Source organism: Xenopus laevis, chromosome 8S, assembly GCF_017654675.1.
Source record: "Xenopus laevis strain J_2021 chromosome 8S, Xenopus_laevis_v10.1, whole genome shotgun sequence".
Lineage (NCBI taxonomy): Eukaryota > Metazoa > Chordata > Amphibia > Anura > Pipidae > Xenopus > Xenopus laevis.
Genome location: NC_054386.1, coordinates 64,534,066 through 64,558,807, shown reverse-complemented (window position 1 = coordinate 64,558,807; position 24,742 = coordinate 64,534,066). Strand labels below are relative to the sequence as shown.

General features: G+C 38.1%; 1 protein-coding gene and 1 long non-coding RNA gene across 2 annotated transcripts; one reads left to right on the top strand and one right to left on the bottom strand.

Annotated features, from left to right (window-relative positions):
- Positions 1–235: 235 nt before the first annotated feature.
- Positions 236–4,015, bottom strand: slitrk2.S (SLIT and NTRK like family member 2 S homeolog). The gene is made up of 2 exons (XM_018233012.2): positions 3,554–4,015; positions 236–3,340 (listed from the first exon to the last, which is right to left on the bottom strand). Exon 2 carries the CDS (start codon positions 3,295–3,297, stop codon positions 757–759), a length of 2,541 nt encoding a protein of 846 aa, XP_018088501.1. The 5' UTR covers positions 3,298–3,340; positions 3,554–4,015; the 3' UTR covers positions 236–756.
- On the top strand, positions 3,912–23,552 carry LOC108700122. Its single transcript, XR_001932953.2, has 3 exons — positions 3,912–4,047; positions 18,853–18,903; positions 23,007–23,552. It is a non-coding gene; the product is annotated as an uncharacterized LOC108700122 (long non-coding RNA).
- The last annotated feature ends 1,190 nt before the right edge of the window (positions 23,553–24,742 follow it).

The window sequence follows — 24,742 nt, the reverse complement described above, 5'->3', positions numbered from 1 at the left end:
ATTTTAATAAACTGTATATATATATATATATATATATATATATATATATATATATATATATATATATAGAAAAGTCATCTGTAATTTTCTGCAGAAAATGAGCAATTAATTTACTGCAAACCGATTGGACAATCCTTGGAGACAACCTAGAAAATGGGGAATACAGTTTATATATTTTTTTTTTTTAATAATGCATCATTGTAATATACTGTAAAATAGATATTTCTCTAAGCAGTTAAAACAATAATACGAATTTATTTTCCTCTGGAGTTCCTTTTTCAATGAAATACAGCACATAAAAATATGCTAAAGGAAACAATTATATAATTTACTTAAAGTGCAAAGGCACTTAAACACAAAAAGTGACGCCCAGTGGCTACAGTCGGTAATTGAATGGAAATCATAAGTATTATATTTACATAAAAAAAAAGCTTCAGATCACTAAGATCTTTGAAGATCTTCTACTTAACATTAGAAAACATATTTACCCTTAATTGAAAAGGCAAAAAAAAAAGGAAAGGAAAAGTAAAATAAAAACCACTGCTGAAAAATACAACAGTATTAGACTGTTTCTAAAATGTAGAAATAATTTAAAATTGTTGTGTTTTATAAGAAAAACAAATACTTTGCTCTGCAGTCAAAAGTATTACAATGCATCTGTACCTGTATAACGATAAAAAATACAGGGTATGCACATTATGCTTGTAACACTCCAGTTAAACATCAGGCTTGAAGCAAAGCCTTCCATTAGGCTGCCTACAGCTGACTTATTGCAGTTTGTTTCTCCAAAACCTCGAGATAATCTGGCTCTGATTGCTGTTTTCTGTGAAGCAAAAGGTGCTCCTGCTTTGATTGTTCTGCAAAGTACTTTCTGGGAGTGCCATATAATACAGTTTTATTTAACCTGTCCTGATTTTGACGCCTTGTTTCATACGCTGGCATAAGCTGCCTCTTCGGCAAGGTACAAAAGTTATAATGAACCACCCCTCCACTAGGTAATTCCTTTACCCTCTCTGCAATGTTCTGATAGAGAAGCTCAGGCTCGTCTCGGGGCTGCTGCTTTTCCATCAGCTCAGCTGTGCTTATTGTATAAGCTATAGTCGGTGGGTCCTCCTTTTTATGATCCAGTTTACTGTAACTGAATTCTTGAAGGTTTCTGTAGTAGGCAACTGGATCACCTTCTTTTTGCATGTAGATAGGGTTTTGGCACATTTGTCCAACAGGTGGAGCAATATAGTTGTACACATGAGCCTCTGTTTTATCAGTGCTGTTTGCATTATATGATCCATATTGCAGCTGAAAAGAATTAATGTCTAAGTTATTAGCACTACTGCTTGGCACACTTTGTACCCCTTTTCGTCTTTTAAGAACAAATACAAACAAGCCTGCCCCAAAGCAAACAGAAAGAATAAATACAACCAGTAATCCCAAAATCAGCACTGAGAGGGGAACCTCAGTGTGCAGCTCTGGGTATGGACTTGGATATATGCGAGAAGGGTGTGGCGTGAAGGATTTGTGATTATATGATAAGAGGGTAGCATCAGACATATTGGGGTAATCTGGGCAAATTACTTCCTTGGACAGAAGCCTTAAATGTTCACCAGCATGCTCAAGTGGTGAGTCACATGTTACTTCCTGCACAACTACAGTGGAACTAGACTGTTCTATCCAGTTCTTTAGACCTAAAATGTCACAGTTGCAATCCCACGGGTTTTCTTGAAGATCTATTTGTATAAACACTGTAAGCTGGTCCAGAACCCCCTTTGCAGGCAGAGAGGAAAAATGATTGTTTCTCAGATTGAGTCTAGTAAGTGCAGTGCCTTCAAATACATTTTCTGGCAGTGATCTCAGCAGATTATTGTTGAGAAACAGAAGTTGAAGGTTTCTCAAAGCATCAAATGTATGTGGCAAAATGCCCTTAATCACATTATATTCTAAGTAGAGATACTGCAAACTATACAGGCCATCAAATATGGAAGGATACAGTATTTCAAGGTAGTTGCCATTAAGATAAAGTCTACGCAAACTTGTGAGATTTGAAAAGGCACCTTCCTGTATCATTGCGATTCGGTTATTTCCTAAATGTAACAAATCCAGAGAACCAAATTCAATAAGATCAGTTTTATAAACAGTCTGTAAAAAGTTACCTGTCAGGTACAGTTTCCTTGGGTTGGTAGGTTTAGGCTGGAGATCAGAAATGTTACTAATTTTCCTTTCTTGGCAATTGACATTTAGTCCACTGTCAGCATTTTGAGATGTGCAGACACAACTTTCAGGGCAGGTGAGAGGCACTGGAGACTTGGTCTGATACACCATTATAGGCCCAAAGATCTGCCTGTCTTTAGACACTGTGACTCTAGGGGTGGGCCTATTTCTAGTTTTGGGGGGCCTGCTAGCCTTGGGGGCTCTGGTTGGCATGACTGCAGGGTTAAAGGTAGGGGGATATCTCTGGATACGAGAATCTGGATGTGCCCCTCTTTGATTTGTGTCACTGGCACTTTTCCTAGGACATAGATCTTGTCTGGTTAGTTGAGTGACATCTTTTCCATGCAGCCTAAAGGGGGTCTCACAGACAATCTCTCCCACAAAAACTGTAATGGTATCCAACCATGCCTTGAGTGGAATCAGATCACATGTACAATTCCAAGGGTTTTCCTCCAACTGGATCTCCATTATACCTCCTATGTGTTCAAGGACACCCGCAAAGGGTAGCATTTTCAGCCTATTCCCTCTCAAATCCAAATGGGTTAACAGCACAAAACGAAAGACGTTGTTGGGGAGAGACAAGAGGAGATTGTCATTGAGAATGAGGACTTTTAATTTATTCAACTTGCTGAAAGCCCCTGCATCAATAACACTGATAAAATTGTAATCTGCTTGCAAATATTCTAGACTCTCAAGGCCCTGAAAAGTTTCCTCCCTGAGCATTTCCAGTTTGTTATTATTGAGATGCAACCGCTTCAGGGTTTTTAGCCCATTGAAAGCACCAGTCCTGATCTCCTGCAGTTCGTTGTTGCCTAGATGGAGAGTCACAGCATTGGAGTAATTGACAAACTCATTGGGATACAGTCTGCTCAGTAAGTTACCGTTTAGAAAAAGCTGGTAGATTCTAGACTGGGGAGGCAGGAGCAAACTGACGCTTGTAAACCCCTTATTCTCACAATTTATATTTAACACATTCTCCTTCTCCTCGCACATGCAGCGGATCTTGCATATGTCTTTGGCAGTTTTCCGGCACTCTGTCTTTAAGATCCCAGCGAGTGATATAACACTTAGCAACAAAATGCTGCTCAGCATCTTTATACTCCGCAGATTCCAGATCTGGTACCTACGTTAAAACCTTTGGAGAGAAGAGGGAGAAACAAAAGCAATAGATATGTAAATAGAGCAAGGAGAGTTAGCTGTGCACTTGCATATCCTGCATCATCATTAAACTGAATGATCTGGGAATACATTTCTAAATTCAGTCATTATTCAAAGTAACCCCCCCTGTGAAGCCATCCCTAGGCATGCATCAGTAGCAGTGTTAAACTGACAGGCACTCTGTACTTACACATCAGGGAACATGAGGATTGTCTCCTATGCAGGGCATATGCAGCTTTGCATATCAGAGCTCAGCATCCCAGATTATGTTAATCATTCTGTTCCAAGGGCTCCAGCGAGGGAAAAGCTGTGCAGAAGTCGGCTTGGAGCTGGGAGTAGTTGCTGCTGTGGCTGCCTTCCCTGTGAGTGGGGGTTTCTATAGTGCCTTGTACTCTGCAGGCTCCCTCAGCCAGAGAGGGACTGACGTCACGCCTTGGAAATTTGATGCTGGGGGAGCACTGAACACACGTTGTCCCTTTCCTGCTGCACTCCCCTTGGAAAGCCCAAATCTCATCCGTCCCTTTCATTGTGGCAAAAGGAGTGTGAAACTCATTGTGATCCCTGGATCCTGTGTAGCTGAAGAGGACCATAGCTGCACAACCTCCCTCCTCATTCTCTCCCCCCCTTTTTCCCAACACCCTCGATATTCTCTCCCAAGCTGCACTACATTTGGGAGAAACTACAGTAAGTTTAATGCATGCTGGGGCAGAGTTGCAAATGATGCTTGCTTCATGGAAGCTCATTGTGTCACCTGTTATGCATGCTGTGTATGAGCTTAGCAGCTTGTTTGTTGATTATTGGGTGACACTTGCTAGAAATGTTCTTAGTAGGGCTGCACTTAATGAAATATATATATACTGTATAGTGTGTGGTTGTGATGCGAAAAGCCCTCTAAACACATTTATGTATCTAATATAAACACAGACTGTCTGCCATAGAAGAACAATTCTTATTGCAAAGAAAAGTGTCTGTTGAAATGTCTCTGTGTGTGAATGGGTTAATCTGGAGCAGACACTTTAATAGACAGAATGCATTTAGGAGAGCTATGTTGAATGTAAATTAACAACACTACTTAATCCAGGGCTGTGCAAATTGAATTCCTCCCCTTCAACTCCCAGCATGCTCAGCCAGGTGAATTCTGCTGTCAGGGGGTAGAAGTTGTAGAGAACTGTAGGGTTGCTATTCCAATTATGATTGAAACGTGATTTAAATGAATGTTCCAACCTTAACTGCCAGTGCATGTGACATGTGAGGGATGCACATTAAGGATAAATTTGTGGTAGCCCCTCTGTAGGCGAATGGGCTCACGAGTAACAGCAAACATGTCTATATTAAGGATTGACCTGCGGCAATTAAAACCTCAGGCTATAACAGCTGATACTATTTACTTCTTGCACGTTGATCCATAAATTCTGACACTGTGTGGATGTCTCCACTCGAACTGGGCTACGACAGTAAAAGTGCTCTTTGTATTACTAAATATGTGGGTCTCTTTATTTATTCATTCTTTCATTCAAATGAATTTTTTCCCTCCTGAAGTTCAACCCCCACCCAACCAGAGTGCAGTGTTCCTGTGCCACTAGTGGGGTTAAAGCACTTGCACATTCCCACAGCCTTGCATTGCATGGTGGTTGCCTGAGCGACCTTTAGCTATTAATAATGATGAGGGGCAGGGAGAGACGTTGGTTGATAGACAGCATTGTATCCTTAGACACGATTTTGTCATTTGCCAGCACTACGTGCAGAAAAGAGTTGTTTCAGAGAGACAGCATGTAATTATGGCTAGATTGTCTAAAATCTCTGGAGGTATAGGTCTGTACTGGAGTTCCGACACATAATCTCTGCTACTAAAGTACTAATGCTTTTACAATTAATAATGCTGTTGTTGGAGGCTTTATGTGACCTTTGTGGCTGCAGTATCTACCCTGTGCAAACCAAGGGACACTCTTTCTCTTGAGGGGCGAGAAGGAAACATTACGACTGGTGAAGGTGCATTTACAAAGCGGATACCAGAAGGGTTAATGCAGAAATTCAACTGGAACGGAAAAATACCAATAAGGAATTAAGTACAGGCCTAATTAAGAGTGCAAAGAGCAGAAAGCATGAAGAATAAATGCAGACAACGCAGGTTTTTCCATTGCATTGATCTGCAGTACCACTGGGTTATGAAAGCAAAGCTTTATTTGTTAAGAGAAAGGCAAAGAAATGCAGGTTTGTGGTGGTTGGCGCCAGTGGCTAGGATCAAGGCTGCCTGAAACACTGGATGCTGCTTAGAAAGTGAACTCAAAGCTCTTCTCCTGCCTCATCTACACAGACTGGAGATCAGTGAAACGATTGTTTCCTGACCGGATGGACTGGGGGTGGCAGAGACAAATAAATGATGACCCCCCCCCCCCATTTGGTGTGCTTGTGACTTCTTTATTGGAGGATTTGAACAGATTGTGTAAACCTCACACAGGGAGTTGCAGGGAATATAGCTGGTAGGCTTTCCCAGCAGGGAAATATGGCAGTGTTAGGACCTTAGTGACATACGTCTAGGAACTGTGTCACTGATTAAATGAACACCAGAGACCATGATATACAATATCTTTAAATGCCGGAAAGGTTGATCATTTTGCTTGAGTCCAAAAGTTAGTTTCAAGCTATCGGTTTATTTATCTCAGACTTTAAAACTCAGATCAGAAATCTGCAACCCTCAGCACTGAAGATGGTGGGGAACTGCAACTCTCAGAGTCCCTGAACTAGCTCAGATTTCTGCCTTGGATCACAATTCTTGAACATCTGTAGTAGCAAAGGTGGCTCACTTAATAAGTGATCAATTGTTAATATTGATGTCACGATAAGTACTGGTCTGATATTTGTTGCAGGTCCCTCAACATCATTCTAATGACACCTTAATTTATTTATAACTCATATGTCCATCCTCTGTATATGACATTATTTATACACCCAGAATTCATTTACTTTTCTCTTTTGTCCCAAAATGTAATTGCAAGCCCTGTAATACCTGCAGCTATGATACTATTCAGGGGTTTTTACCTGTGAGCCAATACCAATTGTAAAGGCTCTTACAGACATCGCTAAACGCAGGTGAAACACAACATGCTGCATTTCACCTGCTTGCATCATCGTGAGGATGGGACCATACAGAAGAATTGAGTGTGTCTGGGCTCATGTGTAAGAGCCCTAAAAAGAGTAGTGGAGAAACACAAGAATGAAAAAAATCCTGGGGTGCCAAATAAGGGCTGTGATTGGCTATTAGGTAGCACTCTGAGAGAGGGGAAGAGTTGTTCTCCAACAGCAAGGTTGTACTTATACTGTATTTCAGACACATTATTAAACCTGGATGTATTTTTGTATACTGCAGTTGAATTTTTATATCACACAGTTGTAGGGGGGATACTATTAACTGTACATTTTGGATTTCTGACATTTATTCAATTTTTAGGACTATGGATTTAGAGTGATGACAATTCTTGTGATCCTTTTGGCTACAATGTACAGCTGGGGAACCAAGTGAATTCTGTGTTGTCCACTAAGGAGGTAGTGTGTGCATATAAAGCACATGTTTACCTATAGACTAATCTGTTACTTGAGTGAAGAGATACAGTCCCGAAATGTTGCTTGAGTTATTTAATAAATATAGGCTCACCCTACAAACACTGGGCCACTTGTAAGACTTTTCTTATTTATATACATAAACTAGACATGTGTGTTGAGGAGGGGCCCAAAGATTAGTGTTGACTTGTGAGTTCATACTATTTGTTATGGTCTGTCTTGCTGGAGGGCTGAGGGATGGACATGCCTGATAAAGCATCTCTTGCCTTGGTAACACATAGGCACATGAAGTATGCTAATTTACTGGCATTCCAGAAAGGGTCTGCCTAGACTGGTACACAATAGATCTTATTTAGGAGCAAAAGTGCCATTTTGGGTGAAAGTCTAATTTTTTTCCCCACAATGCAGTTTTCCCCCCATAACTCCAGCTTAATTGTGCATGCGAGGTGGTGATGCGTCTGATGCAATTGTGAGTGATAAAATGTTCAATTTTCACATTGCACTTCGGTCTAAATGATGTCTGCTGGTGATTGTTTAGCCGCAAGTTTGCTGCATCAGTAGGCCCACTGCATTCAACAGACAGCAGCACAGAACCAGCTTGCTGGGTGCATCTATGTGGAAATGCAAGATGCAGCTTTAGATGCCTTGAATGCATAGTGTATATTTGCGCAGGTGCAGCATACAAAGTGCAAATTTAAACATAATGAAAACGCTGCGTTTTCATCCGACAGTCGGATCAATGTAGTTGTAACATGCGATTACTCCTTCACTTCCGTTTCATGTAAAACATCCGACACGTTGCATGCGTTTAGTCGCATAGCGACGTGTCGGGTCCAATCGCGTCATGTAGTCCTGCCCTAAAGCTTTCAGAGTTGGGATCGCATCATTTGTTTGGCAGCAAGGTGATGTTGATTTTCTTTAAACCTGAGTATGATGTGTCTATAATGGATGCCTGGAACTACCAGCACCATTAAGATGGTGTTAGGCAGGAATCCTCATCCAGGGTCAGACTGGGCAAGTGGCTAATAAAAGCCTGCTCCCTTGTCTGCCAGAAGTTATGTGTAGCAGCACTGCGTGCACGCACTCTAGTGGGGGGGGGAGCCTATGTTGGGAGGTGGCCCTGGAGATTGTGAAGGGGATAGGGCTGGATTTACGTAGCAGGTGCCCCTAGGCCTGCTGCAGTTCATCGCTCCTGTCGCCTCCCTTTTATTTGAGCAAATTTTCATTGGGACCGAAGCAATATAAAAAAAAAAATTAAAAAAACTATTGTATCTCCTGCCCATTCCCTGACACCAAATGCCATAACATTGGCTGTCAGGTGCACATGGGAAGGTTGCCAGCAATTAAGTAGTTAACATGTCCAGAGGTAGGTGTACAGCTGTGTTTAATTAAAGCTTTATGCTTATTGGAGAATATTTGGTGCAGTATTGCGCATTATTACAGGTATGTCCTGTTGTTATGGGTCAGGTATTTGGGGACAGAGGGCTTATATACCTGGTGCAGTTGTCAACTTATCCATCCGGGAGCAGGTCCAGGAGCAGGATGGCGACACGTGTTGAAGTCAATGCTGGAAGGGAGCTTTAAAATCCTACCCGCCCACCCTATGTATAAGGAAGGAAAGATTAAAAAAAAAAAATTTTCACAGAGTTAAGGAGGAATAAAGACTATTTTTGTATATCTGTTTCTTTGCCAATTAATTCCTGGCAGTTAAGGCAGGAGACGCTTATGGGTTGGTATACAATATATGTTAAAAGAGATAGCTTTCGTTTATTAATCTATGGCAAGATTATTAAGACCAACATGAATAATAAAGCTGTGGCCTTTTTCCTTCAGCTCCATTCACCACTGCACCGCCCTAGGCCTGGGCCTTAGTGACCTTTTTTTCGCAAATCCGGGTCTGGAGGGGGGACCTTCAAGTGGGCCACCACTACCCCAGAAGTTCTAATCACATCTGTCATTAAAGACTTAACGGAAACTGAATCTCTTATATTTCCCACCAGTATTTTAAAGTATTTTAAAATAGTATCTGTGACAGCATACCAGTGCAGACAGGAAAGAAATAAGCATGACACAGGAAACACTACTGAATCCCAACCCAGCTCATGAGCATAAATAAGGAGGTTCTGACTGTGGGTCTTCATGTTGGTTCCAATCACCAGACCACAGCTGTGCTAGACTAAGGGGCATATTTATTATGCTGTGTAAAACACCACACATCGGCAGGCTTTGCCCTAATGCACATCCACTATATTTTCGCTTTAGCACTCAGCCTCTTTATTTCCACTTTCCCACATTTACTACTAGTTTTACCCAAAGAATGTTTTGTAACCCGTTTACTGACTGAATAGTTATTCCTTTTCTGCCTGTGCTTTAGATCAGTTTATTGTGTGCTTGGCCATTCAGCTTGGTTTTGTGTGATCCTTTCTTTCTCTCTCTATGCTCTTTTTATTCCTATAGCTGGGCAGGACTTTCCTCAGTTTTCATCAGCCTTTAAATATATAACGTTTTGTCTATCCATAACCATATATATATATCCAAAAAAGGTGGTTCTCATTGTCCAAGTTTCTTATGGTACTTTAACTGCAAAAGTACCAAGAACATCGTTTTTACATTTTTGAAGTAGTTTTTTAATCTCCTAAAAGTAAACTAATCTAGGTATGGGTAACAATTCCTATACGTAAATCTACAGTATGTTATAAAATGTTAAATCCATCTTTTCATTCATGCAGTGTATATCCAACTGTTCACTCTTGATAATGTCCTGGTGAATTCAGTTTTCTTCATTACAGAAAGCTGCTACTGACCGCCTACATTTAGGCTATTAAAGTAAAAAAACAGGAGGTTACTACTCAAAACTTTTAATATTTATGATGCAAAAGAAACCTATCCACATGTGTTCATTTGGGAAAACAGGGCATGTGAATCTTTCTAAATATCTGTATACACTTTAAAATATTATTTTAAAATATGTGGTAACGTGGTACACACAGATGTTCTAGTGTGTTTAGTACTTAATCTAATGGGCATTGCTGGCATTTAGTTATTTTATAGGGGGATGTAAAAGGTTCATTGAAGGCTCAGTGATGTCAGGGGGCCTATCGGCTCCCAGTGGGAGTAGTCAGGACCAAGGAGGAAACTTTAGGAGTGCAAGTCCAAGTTTGCGGTACAAATAGGATCAGTCGTAATATTAATCAAAGTCCAGGCAAAAGTCCAAAAGGCAGGCAGAATAATAACAAAGTTGAGGTTCAGGCAGGGTCTAAAGTCCAGGAATCAATATAACAGGAATTATTAAGCACCCAGGAATGTTCCAAACAAAACCTACAATTGGGCATTGAACTCGTGACCTGGAAGGGTTTTTATTTCAAATTTTAGCGCCAGACCCGTGACGTCATCGAGCCGCCACTACCCACGTGGTAGCTATGGGCGCCACCATTTTGGATGCGCCATCATCGAGGAGGGACGCGCCGACCAGCGCTCCTGACACTGATGTACTGTAGTCACATTATTTAATGTAATTTAAATGTACATTAGGGTCAACTATTCTTTGTGGACTATTTGTATTCTTATACAATTATAGAATTCCTTCTTAAACTGAAAATAACCACAAGTCCTTACAGTCCCCCTTGCCCCTCCACTTCACCTCCCTCTGTCCCCTGTCTAAAAAAAGTGGTAAATGCTTACCTTTCTTCTTGCTGCATTGGCTCCTGTCAGACATACACAGACTTATATGTCTTAAAGGAGAGCATAACAGAGCTGACTAGAGAAGCAAAGCTTACACTGCAGATAATTTACACCCACACGTTATCTGCATTATGTAACATGTACACTCAGGGAATAGACTAACATACAGTCCTTCTAAGGTAACTAAATGAGTGGGAAAGAAATAAGCAGAACTTGTGGGAAAATATTATGTTACCTTCTTTGCATGTGCTCTTTTGTGCAGCACTGTTGTGAAAAATACATCTACATCTATACAACAAAAAATAGTAGCTGTGATAAAACCTAATAATTTCAAGTGGGTCTGTATCATACTGTTATTTGTTATTATTTTAGTAGATGAGTGTTATTATAAAGGTGACTAACCACCTGTACAAATTGGAAGATGTACTTCACTTTACTGTCACCTGTGAATAGACCAATACATTTTAAAATGTTTTTATGCCCTATGTATTTTCAGATACTCACACATATACACATCTTGGGGCAGATTCTCTAAAGGGTGATGTGACTAACGCTAGTGAATTCACAAGCATGACATCATTTCAGTACTTCGCCAATTCCCTAACAGGTGCAGGCGTAACTTCGCTACCGAAAGAGACACTCGCCAGCGATCATTTGCAACGAATTTTCGCTTTGGTGAAGGGACGTAACTCCGCAAATTCAGTAAGTTGCGGATTTTACTGAACGTTACCTCTTGTGCCAGATTTGCCTTCGCCACCTCAGACCAGGCGAAGTGCAGTGGAGTGGATAGGATTTCATCAATTTTTTGTTGAAAAAAAAGTCCCAAAAAACGCTGGCATCTTTTACTTTTTTCAGGGTGATAGCCTGCAAAAGACATTATTTTTTTTTTGGGTACCTGGGTTCCCCCACATTTCCTAACATATGGCACATAAACTATACACTGGGCTCATGAGTAGGGCATTATAACAACTTTATTTTATTTTATTAAGGTTCCCTGGACGTGTGTAATGTAATGTATTTGCTGCAACATATACTGTACATCCATTCAACTTTCACTTGCAAATTAGCCAACGATAGTGCAACTTCAATTCGCTTGCTGAGGTAACGATGGCGCAACTTCGCCAGCGTTTGGTGCCCTAGACGCAACTTTACATTTTAGTGAATTAGCGTTGCCCTAGCAATTTACACCTTGCAAAGTGTTGCAAAGTGGGCAGAGCGGTCGCTAGCGAATTTGCGCCACCTTGTGTTTGAACAGTGGTTTTCACTATGTGCTTAAGCAGTTGAAACATGGACAACATGGCTGTATCAGTCAGTTTACTATGATTACAAGACTAACTTGGATATGTATTGACCATTCATAATGTCTCATATTTCTATAAATCTCATCAAAAATATATGTACATATTCAGTCCGCCCCTAATTTTAAATCAGATGTTCCTCAGCTATGCCCTCCTTCTCCACCTTTGGGCCTCCTGCATACAGTTTAATGTTTAGGATCTTTTGCAAATACTTACACTGATATTGTTACCCAGTACACAGTGGAGGAGTGTGTGTTACAATTGCATGGCCAAAATTCAGTTTACAGATATCAGTAGCACGTGTACCACACCTGCCTTGGCTCTTGGATAATTTAGTATATATTTTGCATTCCACCTTGTTAAATACACTTAAAGGGTGTTATGCATCTCACTATTTCGTTAAAAATTACCCTTGGACTTTTTTATTACCATATTTATCAATACATTTTCAAGAAAAAGTCTGGTGTGGGAAAAGGCTCGATAAAATCGTAAAAAAATGGGGCAGATTCACTAATGGGGCAGATTCACTAAAGGGCAAAGTGGTCATTGATAGTGACAATTTGCCAGAAATCTCATCACAGGGACATTGCCAATTCACTAACAGGCATAGAGGACAATTCGCTAGTGGATGAGACCGTCTACAGCTTCACGTCCTATCGCCAGGTGACTTTTTGCTCTGGCGAGGGGTCTTTCTCCACAAATTCACTAAGATGCAAATTTTATTGAACGTTACCCCTTTCGCCAGAGTTTACTTCACCACCTCAGACCAGGCAAACTGTCAAAATGAAGCTACATCTTCCTCTATCTTATGTCAGTGACATCATATCCTGTATGCCGGAAATGAAGCCTACCAAAAATGCGCTATGAAATGCTCGCCCAGGGGAAGTAATGCTAGTGAAAATTCACCATTGTTTGGCTGCTGAGCATATTAGTAAATTAGCGTAGTGGTAACAAATTTGTGCCAGACAAGGTGGCGCAGAGTGTGTGCTATCCATTATCTGGAAACCCGTTATCCAGAAAGCTCCGAATTATGAAAAGTCATCTCCCATAGACTCTATTGCATCCAAATAATCAACATTTTTAAAAACGATTTCCCTTTTTCTTAATGGCAACAATGGTTTATTTAATGTTTACATGATTTTCTAGTAGACCTCAAGTATGAAGATCCAAATTATGGAAAGGTCCATTATCAAGAAAGCCCCAGGTCCCAAGCATTCTGGAGATCAGGTCCTATATTTGTACACATTTGTTGTAATATCTCTGTGTATAAAATATTTCCCACAGACTTTACTGACCTGATATCCTCTAATGAGCAAATTATTTTGAAAAATACTTCCTATTCCTATTTGGCAATATAAAGTAAATACTGTATGGGTATCTCAAAATGTCAATACCAGTGTTTTCTTGGCAAGCAGTGGTTGTAAGTCTTGTAGTGGTTGGTGGGCACTTGATATCAAGTTCTCTTGGTGCCCCAGTCTTAAAAGAAAAGAACCTCGCTCTTACTTTTAAACATAGAGAAGGAGTGCTGGTGCTTTGCGTGGCTTTGCTGCCCCTCTAACTGGGTGTATAGGCATGGGATCATGAAACCAAGGTTTTTCGGTATCCAATATTAAACCCAGCGTGCAGAAACTGTGTGCAATCAAATATTAATTTTAAAGTGTCAATAATTGTGATGATCTGAAAGTATACACAGGTATGGGATCGTTGATATGGGAACCTGTTACCCAGTAAATTCCAAATTATGGGAAGGCCATCTCCCATACAGCCCATTATAAACAAGTCATTCTAATTTGTATATAATTTAAAAAAAGTTCAAAGATGCTGATATATTTCATTACAACTGTAATTAGCACAACAAGCCAACAACTCCCAGTAAGCTGGCATTTACCTTACTTTTGTGTGGATCTTTTGGATAATTGTTGCTATGATGATGTGGAGTCACTTTGAAACTACTCATCATTGTATTTATGTGCTTGGATTCTAAGGGATTAGTGTAAATAATCTAAATACTGTATGTATGTTTATGAGGAGAGACGCATACATGACCCACCAGGTAACTCCCCTTCAGAGTGGCAGCCACTTCTACCTTGTTCAGCCGAGGGTGTGAAGGTATTTTGTTTTTACCTCAAGGATTCATCTGTGGATTACAATTTCTTGCATCAAATCTATAATAAAGGTCAAGGAATTAAAGCTCATCTAAAGGCTGTGTTCTTGTGAGTAAACTACTGCTAAATGTAACTTCAATCCCATTTCTACCACAACTTACTGGAGGCAGAATAGTTAGAGTAAGTTTTTTTTTTCCAAATACAACCAAATGAGATTTTAATTAGGCTTAGTGGTTTCATCCTAACGTTCATATAGTTAGATAGAAGCCACTTCTGTTGAGACAATGCAAATACCGTTTGTAACTATATATAATGCTGTATAACTAGGTCATAGCATAATATTTAGTACACCAGAAGGCCATTGTTGTGGAGTTCCAATGACTCTCTACAGCAGTGGTCCCCAACCAGTAGCTCGTGAGCAACATGTTGCTCTCCAACCCCTTGGATGTTGCTCCCAGTGGTCTTAAAGCAAGAGCTTATTTTTGTATTCCTGGCTTTCTGGCAAGTTTTGGTTGTGTAAAAACCAGGTGTACTGCCAAACAGAGCCTCAATGTAGGTTGACAATCCACATAGGGGCTACCAAATGGCCAATCCCAGCACTTATTTGGCACCCCAAGAACATTTTTCACACTAGTGTTGCTCCCCAACTCCTTCTACTTCTGAATGTTGCTCACGGGTTCAAAAGGTTGGGGATCCCTGCTCTACAGTAAGGACTAAAGAAAGTCATGTTACCCACTGGGACATTGTGCCTAGTTTGGAAATTTATATCTAGTGTCTTTTTGATCAATGTACTCTCATTGCTCAATGTGTGGATTTGCACTGTATAAAAAGAAATACATACTGGGGTATGTGGGAATTAACTCTAATAATGCTTCCTAAAAATAACAGGACAGAGTTAACTCAATCGAAGTTGGCTTATCAAAGGTTATCGCTTTGAAAACTACTAAGTTACTAGGAATGGCTTTGTTTAATGTAGTGTGAGGAGTTAAATACAACTTGCATAGCCAGTATGGCATCAGATTCCTGGATAGAACTCATCCTTCCTCGACAGTGTTATTCTTTTTTATATAATGCAAAAATATTCCACAATACTTTCCAGAGATTGTACATCATTCACATCAGTTTACTATGAAAGGTCCCTATCATATTCAACATACTAGGGTCAATATTTTTTTTATCCTGCCTGCTGCTTACATGAGAAAAATAAATCTATGTATCTGTCTGTAGGTGGTAGTTCCTGTTCATTGGCTCCATGCCTTTATTTAGAACTACAGCCTTTTCTTGCATGGGGTTATGCAATGAATGGTGCAAAGTTTGCTACAGATCTAGTGACCTACAGAAAAGTATCAGTGGGTAATATTAACTGATCACCCACCTGCTCATAGTACAAGTTGATCCAGGGACTAGTCCAATTCCCATTTTGGAATCGGAAGGAATTTTCCCCCCTCTGAGGAAAATTGGAGAGGCTTGAATGTGTTTTTTTGCCTTCCTCTGGATCAACTAGCAGTTAGGCAGGATAAAATAGAGTTAAAAGGTTGATCTTGATGGACTTGTGTCCATTGTTTTTATATAGTTTTCTCTATTTTTCAAGGATAAAACAATATAATTTAAACTCTTTTAGTGGTATCATTATATCAGCACATTTGATGATGCCTAACTACACAGTTAAATAACTTGATAAGCCTATCAGTTTAATGTCGAAACAGAATGCATCATATTGCCACCCTCCTAGTATAATTGAATGTTCTGCTAGAAAAACATGGCATTTCAGGCCATAAGAATCTGTTAAGTGCTCTGTCTTATTTCAACAGTGCAATATGACATCTGTTACTAGAACACATAACTGTAGTTTACTTGTTTGCTCTACTGTTGATACTATAGTTGATTAACTTAGCAATCTTGGGGGAAAAGTTCTTGTCCAATTTGTCTTTTCTTTCTTTGTCATTAAATAGAACAACATTTTATATTTCTAGGTTAGAAACCATAATGTCACTCAAAGTAATTAGAAAGTAAACAATAAATTGATATGCTAAACACTGTAATTCACTAAGGCACAAAATAAGTCACAATGCTTTACAGGCATATTGTGCTATGATTACATTTAATAAGTATGCTTCATGGATACTGCATACATTTGTAGGTCATTTGAGTGATGGTGGATATAACCTTTGTCTTTTGTTTGCAAGAGTTAAATTAAAGATTAACAGAGTCATGTGAACTACAAAAGTAAATTGAAAACATTATATAGTTGCACAGTTATTCATTAAAAAGCTTTTTCAACATAAAATATATATACCTGTACTGTATTCAAGGCAGTCTAAAAACCCTAAACTTTATCCTAGGTCTATATTATGATACAGAACCCTGGTGAACCTACATTGCATGAGGTCATTTATAAACATTTGGCAAATTTGCACCTGGGAAATAACTAATTGCAATAATATTGTTTCAGCTTAGTGGTATGAATGCTTGCAAGGAGGTGGGAAAATATATTGCCTTGGCAAAAGCACAAAGGTGTTGATGGTATTCAGAGGTCTTTCTATCATGCCCACTTAATGCAACTGTAGAAGACCTACAGATGAAACCATCAAAATTTCACATTTTGTTGCACCATGTCCAGACATAAGTTTTTAGTGCTAAATCCTTCTTCTAGAATGATCAATGATCCTCATCCATTGGCTCGCACACATAACTGGCAACATAAGGTGTTTTGATGAAAAATCATACCTATACCTTAATGACAATACAATGTATTATTCTTGGCTTGATTAGGGGCAAATGACATCCATGCAAGATTACATGACAAGATTTTCTGTATCTTGCAATGTACTGGCATGTGGTGATGCTCCATCAGGCTATTCTATAACATACTAAACTATACTATTAACCAAGATAGATGCCTTTCTCAGTATCAACCATTTCAGCTGAAATGTTGCCAAAATTGGAAATTTTTGAGCACCAAATTAGTTAATAAGCATTTTTCTTCACATTTTTTCTTATACCACGTTGTTTTCATTATCTCACAAGGACCAAACATGTCGTAGCCAGACCCTATTGCTCTGTTTACCTCAAGAAATAACAAAAACATAGATTATTTGTGATTAAAACAACAGGAAAAAATCATTTTCTGCAGAAGCCTTATTCATTAAACTTATGTTGAACAAAAAAGGGTATATTGCCCATTTAAAGCATAGGTTATACAGAAAAATGTGTTTATCTATATAGTTGTTTTTTTCACATGCATGAGGATTATCTTATTGTTCCCTTTGATGAGGTAAATGTATTTTCCTCCATAGGTGGTAATGCTCTAAAGGGGAAATAATCTTTGCTTAGTAAGGAGTAGCTACTGAAAGAACAGTAATTTATCTTGGAGCACCCTGTGCCTTCTTGCCAAGAAAAGTTATGTACAACTTTTATAATTTTCAATTTCTCTCAGAACATAGTCTTTAATTTGTAAATAGTATTTCCAAATGTTCTCTATTGTTCTAGATATTTCAAAGCTGCTTGGGAGCAGATTTATCAAGAGTCAAAGTGAATTTGAGGGAATTTTCGAAGTAAAAAAATGTGAAATTCAAAGTAATTTTTAGGATACTTCGACCATTGAATAGGATACTACGACTTCGAATTTACTTCGACTTCGATTTGAGGTAAAAAACGTTTTAATTTTCGACCATTCGATAATCGAAGTACTGTCTCTTTAAAAAAACTTTGACTTCAATACTTCGCCAACTTAAGCCTGCCGAAGTGCTACGTTAGCCTATGGGGACCTGCCAGAGCATATTTCTAAGTTTTTGTGTTTTGGGTAAGATTCCAAGTACGATTGTACTACGATCGGAATACGATCGTATGATGAATGAAATCCTCTGACTTCAAATTCAAATGTCGGAGGATTCTATTTGATGGTCGAATTTCGAAGTATTCAACCCTTGATAAATCTGCCCCTTAGTATACCTTGGGCTTGTTTAAGTTTCAATTTAATATAATGGTCTGACTATACCAAAGTTCTTCTCAGTACATTAGGTGTAGTTTCACATCTCATATATACTAAAAAATCCAGGGAAATATGGTGAATTTTCTTTAGGCGTAATTCACTTGTTTAGAAGTGGGGAAATTCTTTAATAATTCAGCATGGAGCAGGTGCCATTGATAAGATGTTGCAAAAGTCACTGCTCTATCATTATGATGGCAGTTCACCAGCCTAACCCTACAGAATTACAAGTACAGAGGTTTATGCACTGATACAAGTAACTCTTTGCATTGTTTTTTGCCTGCATTTGTGTACTTTGCAATTGTTCTTGTGTTCTAAATCAGACCTATAACTGGCTGTTTTATATGGCTTTAACATTCTTTAAAAGAACATTTTAATGCACAAATATTCAGATAAGGAAAATATGTATCTAATGAATACCAAAGAACAGTTTACGCCACCCTGTGAAAACTATTTGAATCAAAACAACAGTTAAAATAATGATGGATGTAATGAAAGTAATATACTTTCTTTAAAGCAATATCCTAGGGGTTTCTTCAGGGGATGCTTGAAAGATCTATTTCATTATAAAAATCCAAAAGTCATGATTATATGTTCTTTTCCATTGATGATTTGCATAATCATTAACCTTTAAAATGATAAATGTAAGTAAAGCAGACTCAGTCTGCACGTGCATTTATCATGATAACTGAACATTTTCTGTTGCAGTTCCTCTTTCAAAATTCATGAACTTAATTGCAAAAATGTATATTTTAAAAAGTGAAATCAATTATGTAATATGGATAAGAAAAGAACCCCTGTGGATTATGACTACAAATTTCAATGACATTTATGATGTTCTTTTTTTTTGTCTCAACAGTTCAATATTTGTTTGGCTCCAGGTTCCAGACCAAGGAGTCTGGCTAAACAGGTAAAATATGTCCCCACATGAGCTAAATGTTGGATCTGATTGGTTATGATCTGATTGGTTATGCACCAACCTGCCATTGCAATTGCTTTTGGACAAAGAGCTGGCTGAAGTGCAGGATAGTTAGGCCAGTGCATTTCCAGGTCAGTCAATAATACTTAAGATCATAAAACTTACTTGGAGATTAGTCATGCCAAATGGAAAAGATGGTAGAAAAATCCATAGAAGGGCCAATGTTGAGAATAAGGTCAATAAAATGCCCAGAAGTGGTCTGCAGAAAGCCACATAACCTTAAAAATAAATGAACACTGCATTTATCATCCTCAGAATTGTAAATGGAATGAATTCATGCACATATAGCTGGCAGTTTGAAGTAGGTGGGTTTGATTACTCGCACAGGAATCCCTGGGACTCCTGTGGAACTTGCCCTGATGGAGAGCTGCCTTTTAAACAAATTCTCTCTAAAGGGGCTATTCACCTTTGAATTAACTAGTATGATGTAGAGACAGTGATATTCGGAGACAATTTGCTATGGATTTTGATTTTTCTTTTTATCATTTTTGTTTTTTGAGTAGTGATGGGAGAATAAATTCGCCTGTCACGAATTGGCGGTGAAAATTCGCCGGCGTCAATTTCCGATTTTCTTGATTTTTTTGTGAAAACCTTCAAATTTCTTGATTTTTTTTGTGAAATCCTTCAAATTTCATGATTTTTTAGTGAAAACCTTCAAATGTCAAGATTTTTTAGTAAAAACGTGAATTTCACGATTTTTTCGTGAACTTTCTGATTTCACTTTTTTTGCGAATTTTTCGGCGAAGCGAAATGGGAGAAATTCCCCCGTCACTATTCTATTTTTGAGTTATTTCGCTTTTTAATCAGAAGCTCTTAAGTTTGCAATTTGCAGTTGCTAGGCTTCCTCACAACCATTCACTGATTTGAATAGTAGACTGTAATAAGAATAGCAGAGGGCCTGAAGAGAAAGACAATATAAAGTAGCAATAACAATAAATATGTAGCCTTACAGCCTTTGATTTTTAGATCTGAAATCTCGAAAGAGTCAGAAGAGAAAAATTATATAAAAAAGAAAATATTAAGGCCAAGTAAAAATGTGCATATTATTGGCCATTCTATAACATACTAAGTTAACTCAAAGGTAAACCACCCCTTTAAGTGGATCTCTGTAAGTGGAGTTAAAAATACAGGAGTTGTAAACCCGAGGAGATGAAAACAAGGTAAAAAGTTTGCTACAGTATTTATAGATTTTTCTGTTGCACTTGCACAGGTCTTTGCATAGTCCACTACACGTATGCAAATTTGGAACAACAGTTCAAAAGTGCTAATCTCTTCGGTTAATGTGAGCAAATTGCCTCTTTAAAGGACTGCAATAGATCCCTAGAGCAAATTCAAACACTGTAGCACTGCAGTTAATCAACAATGTTGAAAGGATTATTTTGCTCACTGAGCAAGGCCTAATTGAGTCAGATAGTTTTGATGGAAGAGAACAGCAACAGGATGAAGATGCTGTCAGCTGGATAACTCATATTGAACTGGGAGAACAGGAAATAGAATGGGTACTATTGTGTAAAAAACCTACATAGAGATATTGTAAAATAATGACTTTGTTACAGCGTGTTAAGCAAAAACAAACAACAAAAAACAAAAATAAAGCAATATTGGCAAATATATTATTACAGTTTTATCCAGTATTTAACAGATTTTACCTTGTGTCTTTGAAGGTATTATGTTATGTGAACATAATCAGTATCTCATACCTGTATTAGAATTATTTAGGAGCTTTATAGCAAGGTCAAACAGATGAATCAGAATCTCATGTAATACAGTAACTGTTCTATATATTTTCCTTCTACTGGAGATTGCAGGAGTGAATGAAATACACCAGATCATTTGCTCTGTCTTTGAACTGGGTGCTGCATTCATATATTATATCTGCTATTGCATCATTATAGTGTAGCATTTTGTGTGATTTAATGAGGTGTCTATGTAAAGCTAATCTTGAAAATTTCAGAAATAAATAGATACTTCTCATATCCCTGTTTCAAACAGCTACAGTTTAGACCAGCATTCTAATGATATTGCAATGCTGATCCAATGTCACAACAAACTGCAATTAATTCTTCTTTAGATTTCTAACACACCTGCTATATTACTTGCTTGTTTTGGTATATTAAAACAAATCTTTTTGACTTGTTGATACCATCCTTACAGCTTGGCTTGAGAAAGGTTTGTAGAGGTAAATATGATAGGTTTGTGCAACAATAAAGCTAAAAATTGCCTCAAAGAACCATTGACTTGTTTTTGTTCATTGGCAAATGACCATTTTGTATGGAGGGGATTGCCTAGGGACCATACCCAGGCCAATAACTGCCATCTTGGTCAGCTGAGGATGAGTCGGCAACAGGTTTCTTTCTATTTGTAGGTATCTTACTGTATTATTTTGTTCAGTATGGAATCGTTTCTAAAAACGTTTCTAAAATGCTATATCATGCTTTAATCAAGTCATAATGTACTATATACATAACCATTATTGATTCAGATCCAGCAGCTCACCTAATTCTGACAGTTGTAGTTCTCCAACATACAGAGCAACAAAATGTATTTTCTAGTTTATCACTAATTTACACCACTGTCTTGTACTGACCACTACCATAGACAATGCAAATAGACAACTGTTCTTGTCATAGAAGTAGAGTATCACCAAATCTTATGTGTACGTGTGTTACATGCATAGAATATTTTGCAGAAACAACTACAGTTTCCCTAATTCACTATTTTGAAAAAAGCACACACGGCTAAATTAGCCAAATTCTAAAGGCTGGTTTGCGTGTTGGAATACAGTCTAGTACAAAGTTTGTGAATTAACAATAAACAAATAAATAGTTGCAAGTTCACATACTTACCAGTATATTTTTTTTATCCGTCTAGAATAAAAGGAGCATTGTGTTTCTGCAAATATTCTGCAAATATGTGGTTTTGTTTTTAGAAGCTGAGCTAGAAATATATGCAAATCATATCCTACCTACAGAAAGGTTGCACTTCTGTTGCAGCATATGAATATAGTTGTTAAACAATGATAGACACCGACACAAATCTAGCCCAGATGCATTCCGCAGATGTGAACCCAGTTAGAGATTTTACTTATAGCTCCTCTGATTAGAATACTTCACACAAAATGCCTCTCTTGGTATTTGCCTAAATTTTGATACATTTTTAATTGTGCTTTAAAAGTCCTTTTTACTTAAGTAATTTAATTCAAATGACATACATCAAACCACTTTTGTTTCTCTGACTTTGTTTAACAAATGTTTCACTGCTTTGTCTTATCACACTCAAGTAGGTACTCTTCAAGAAAATTCAGGGTTTCCTACTCTCTGCACCTTCAAGTCAGTAACTGGCACACTTGCAGATATTCTGGCAACTACTCAACTACTATATACTGTATCTATTAAAGCAGAACAAAACAAAAAAATGGGTTAAAAAGGCATATTTTATATAATAAACATATTGCACCAGCCTATTTTTTCAGAATCTCTATAACAGTGATTATTCAGACCTTCACATTTTGTACAGGGGGGTCACCATCTTAGATTTTGTTCAGAGAGTTACTGACATATAGGTACCAATTTGTGGAAAGGCCACCAAGGCCCGGGCCTAGAGCAGCAGGATTTTAGAGGGTGGCATGCTGCCCAACCACACCCACATTGGTTCAGAAACAATGGGGATACACAGGAGATAAAATAGTTTTTTAAATTTCCCATGCACCAATCCCCATAGCTCTGGTCCCGATGATGAAAATTCACACAAATAAAAGCGAGGAGATGGGGATACCTGCTATGTAAATCCTGGTGGCATGCACATTCTCAGTGTGGTCTGGGGAGCTGTTGAGGTGCTAAGTTTGGGGGTGATTGAAAAATGAGGTTCATATGTCATAGAAGCTGATGCTGCAGGGATAATTACATTCTAGTGCAAATTGCACTTGTTTCTAGTGTGCCATGTAATGATAACCTGAATAATTTACTAGTCAGCATTGAACTATGGCTTTTATATATTATATATACAATATAATATGAGTTAATTCCTACGTCTAGGTAAGTGGCAGCAGCACAGAGCATATGCAGAGAATCAGCAGAAAAGAAGACGAGGAGCTACAGGGGCATTTCCAAATTCACAGATCTTCACTCCTCAAGTGCTCTGATCACCTTGGGCTGGTGCAGAATAAATTACAATGTACAGTTTTTCTTGATTACGTCTTCGTTAAGCTTGAGTTCTCCTTTAAGATTCATATACAGTAGATAGTTCACTGGTCCAACCTGTAAGATAATAAAGTATCTACCACTCCCATGCCTGTGTTGTACAAATGAATGCACCAAATCACCTTGCATACCCTATTCATGCATGCACCTTGCATGCTCTGAGTAGCTGTTGAGAATCTAAGCTTTGGGGTCATCGCAAATTATCGAGCAGAAAATGAGGTTGGCCTGTAATATAAGCAGATGCTACAGGGCTGATTACTTAATTCTTATGCTAATTGTATGGGTGTCTGTGTTGTTATTATCTTTATTACTAATCAGCTTTATATTGTGACATTTCTATTCTATGTGTATTGTATATTTTGAGTTGCTTTCTAAGCTCAGTAACTCGCAGCAGCACAGAGCATGTGCAGTGAATCAGCAGAAGAAGAAGATGGGGAGCTACTGGGGCATCTGTGGAGGCACAGATCTTTACTGCTAAAAGGCTGTGGTTGCCCTGGGCTGGTACAGAAGCCCAAAACATAACAGCATTTCTAACCTACTTCTTTAGTTAAGCTTTAAGCTTTAGTTCTTCTTTTAATGACTCTAGCCTTTGTCACGCCTGTATTCTTCATCTATAAAAAATCACCAGTGTTACTCCCACTACAGTGGTATGTATGGGGCTAAATTACAAAATATAATACAAAATATTGGGTTAAAAATGAAAACCACAATATTTCCTGTATGGCTTCAAAAAACAGTTGTGCGTTTGGCAACTCTCAACTCTATTTGTTCTACTCTTGCTGGAATCATCTTGTAGTGAATTCTAACATTCCATTGCTAAACATATGCTTATCTCATAATGATGAATAAATTAAATCTTATTCTAAGCAGTTCTGATACCATGTAAGAGAAAAGGGTGCATAAATTAATATGCTATATTTAATTGTTGTGACTGTCAAGCATGTGTTAGAGAAAGTGGTGCACATGTGATTTGAATAGAGTGTACATCTATTTAAAGATTAAAGAACACAACAGAACATCAGAAGTTATTTTATCATTTATGTACAGTAATATTCATTGGATTTTAAACGTGTCCACTGTATTTACCTATAGGATAATCCTATAATATCAGAGGTGGATTAATAAGCAGCTCAGAGATCTATTAAAATTATCCTCTTAATTTTGCTTTACTCCTATGTGGATATTATGGATGCAAAATTGGTAAATCCAAGGGAAACCATTGATTAACATTAAGGGGCAGATTTATCAAGAGTTAAATTTCGAGTTTATGGGAGGTAATAAAAACCCCCATAAACTCCCATATAATTGAAATTTGATCGAATTCAAGTTTTTTCACAATTTTTTTTTTTTCACCAAACGACTTGATTGTAGGAGCTCCCCCATAGACTAAAACACCAATTCCACAGGTTTTAGATGGCGAATAGTCAAATTTGAATTATTAAAAGGGACAGTGCATGATAAATTTCGAATTCGAGTTTTGATTTTTTTCTTAAACTGTAATGGAAATTGGAGTTTTCCCTAGTCTAATTAATAAATAAACCCAAAATTCTAATTCAAAAATTAGAATTTTC

Bases quoted from the DNA above. Each gene is read 5' to 3' on its own strand.
- slitrk2.S (XM_018233012.2), bottom strand. From the start codon at position 3,297: ATGCTGAGCAGCATTTTGTTGCTAAGTGTTATATCACTCGCTGGGATC.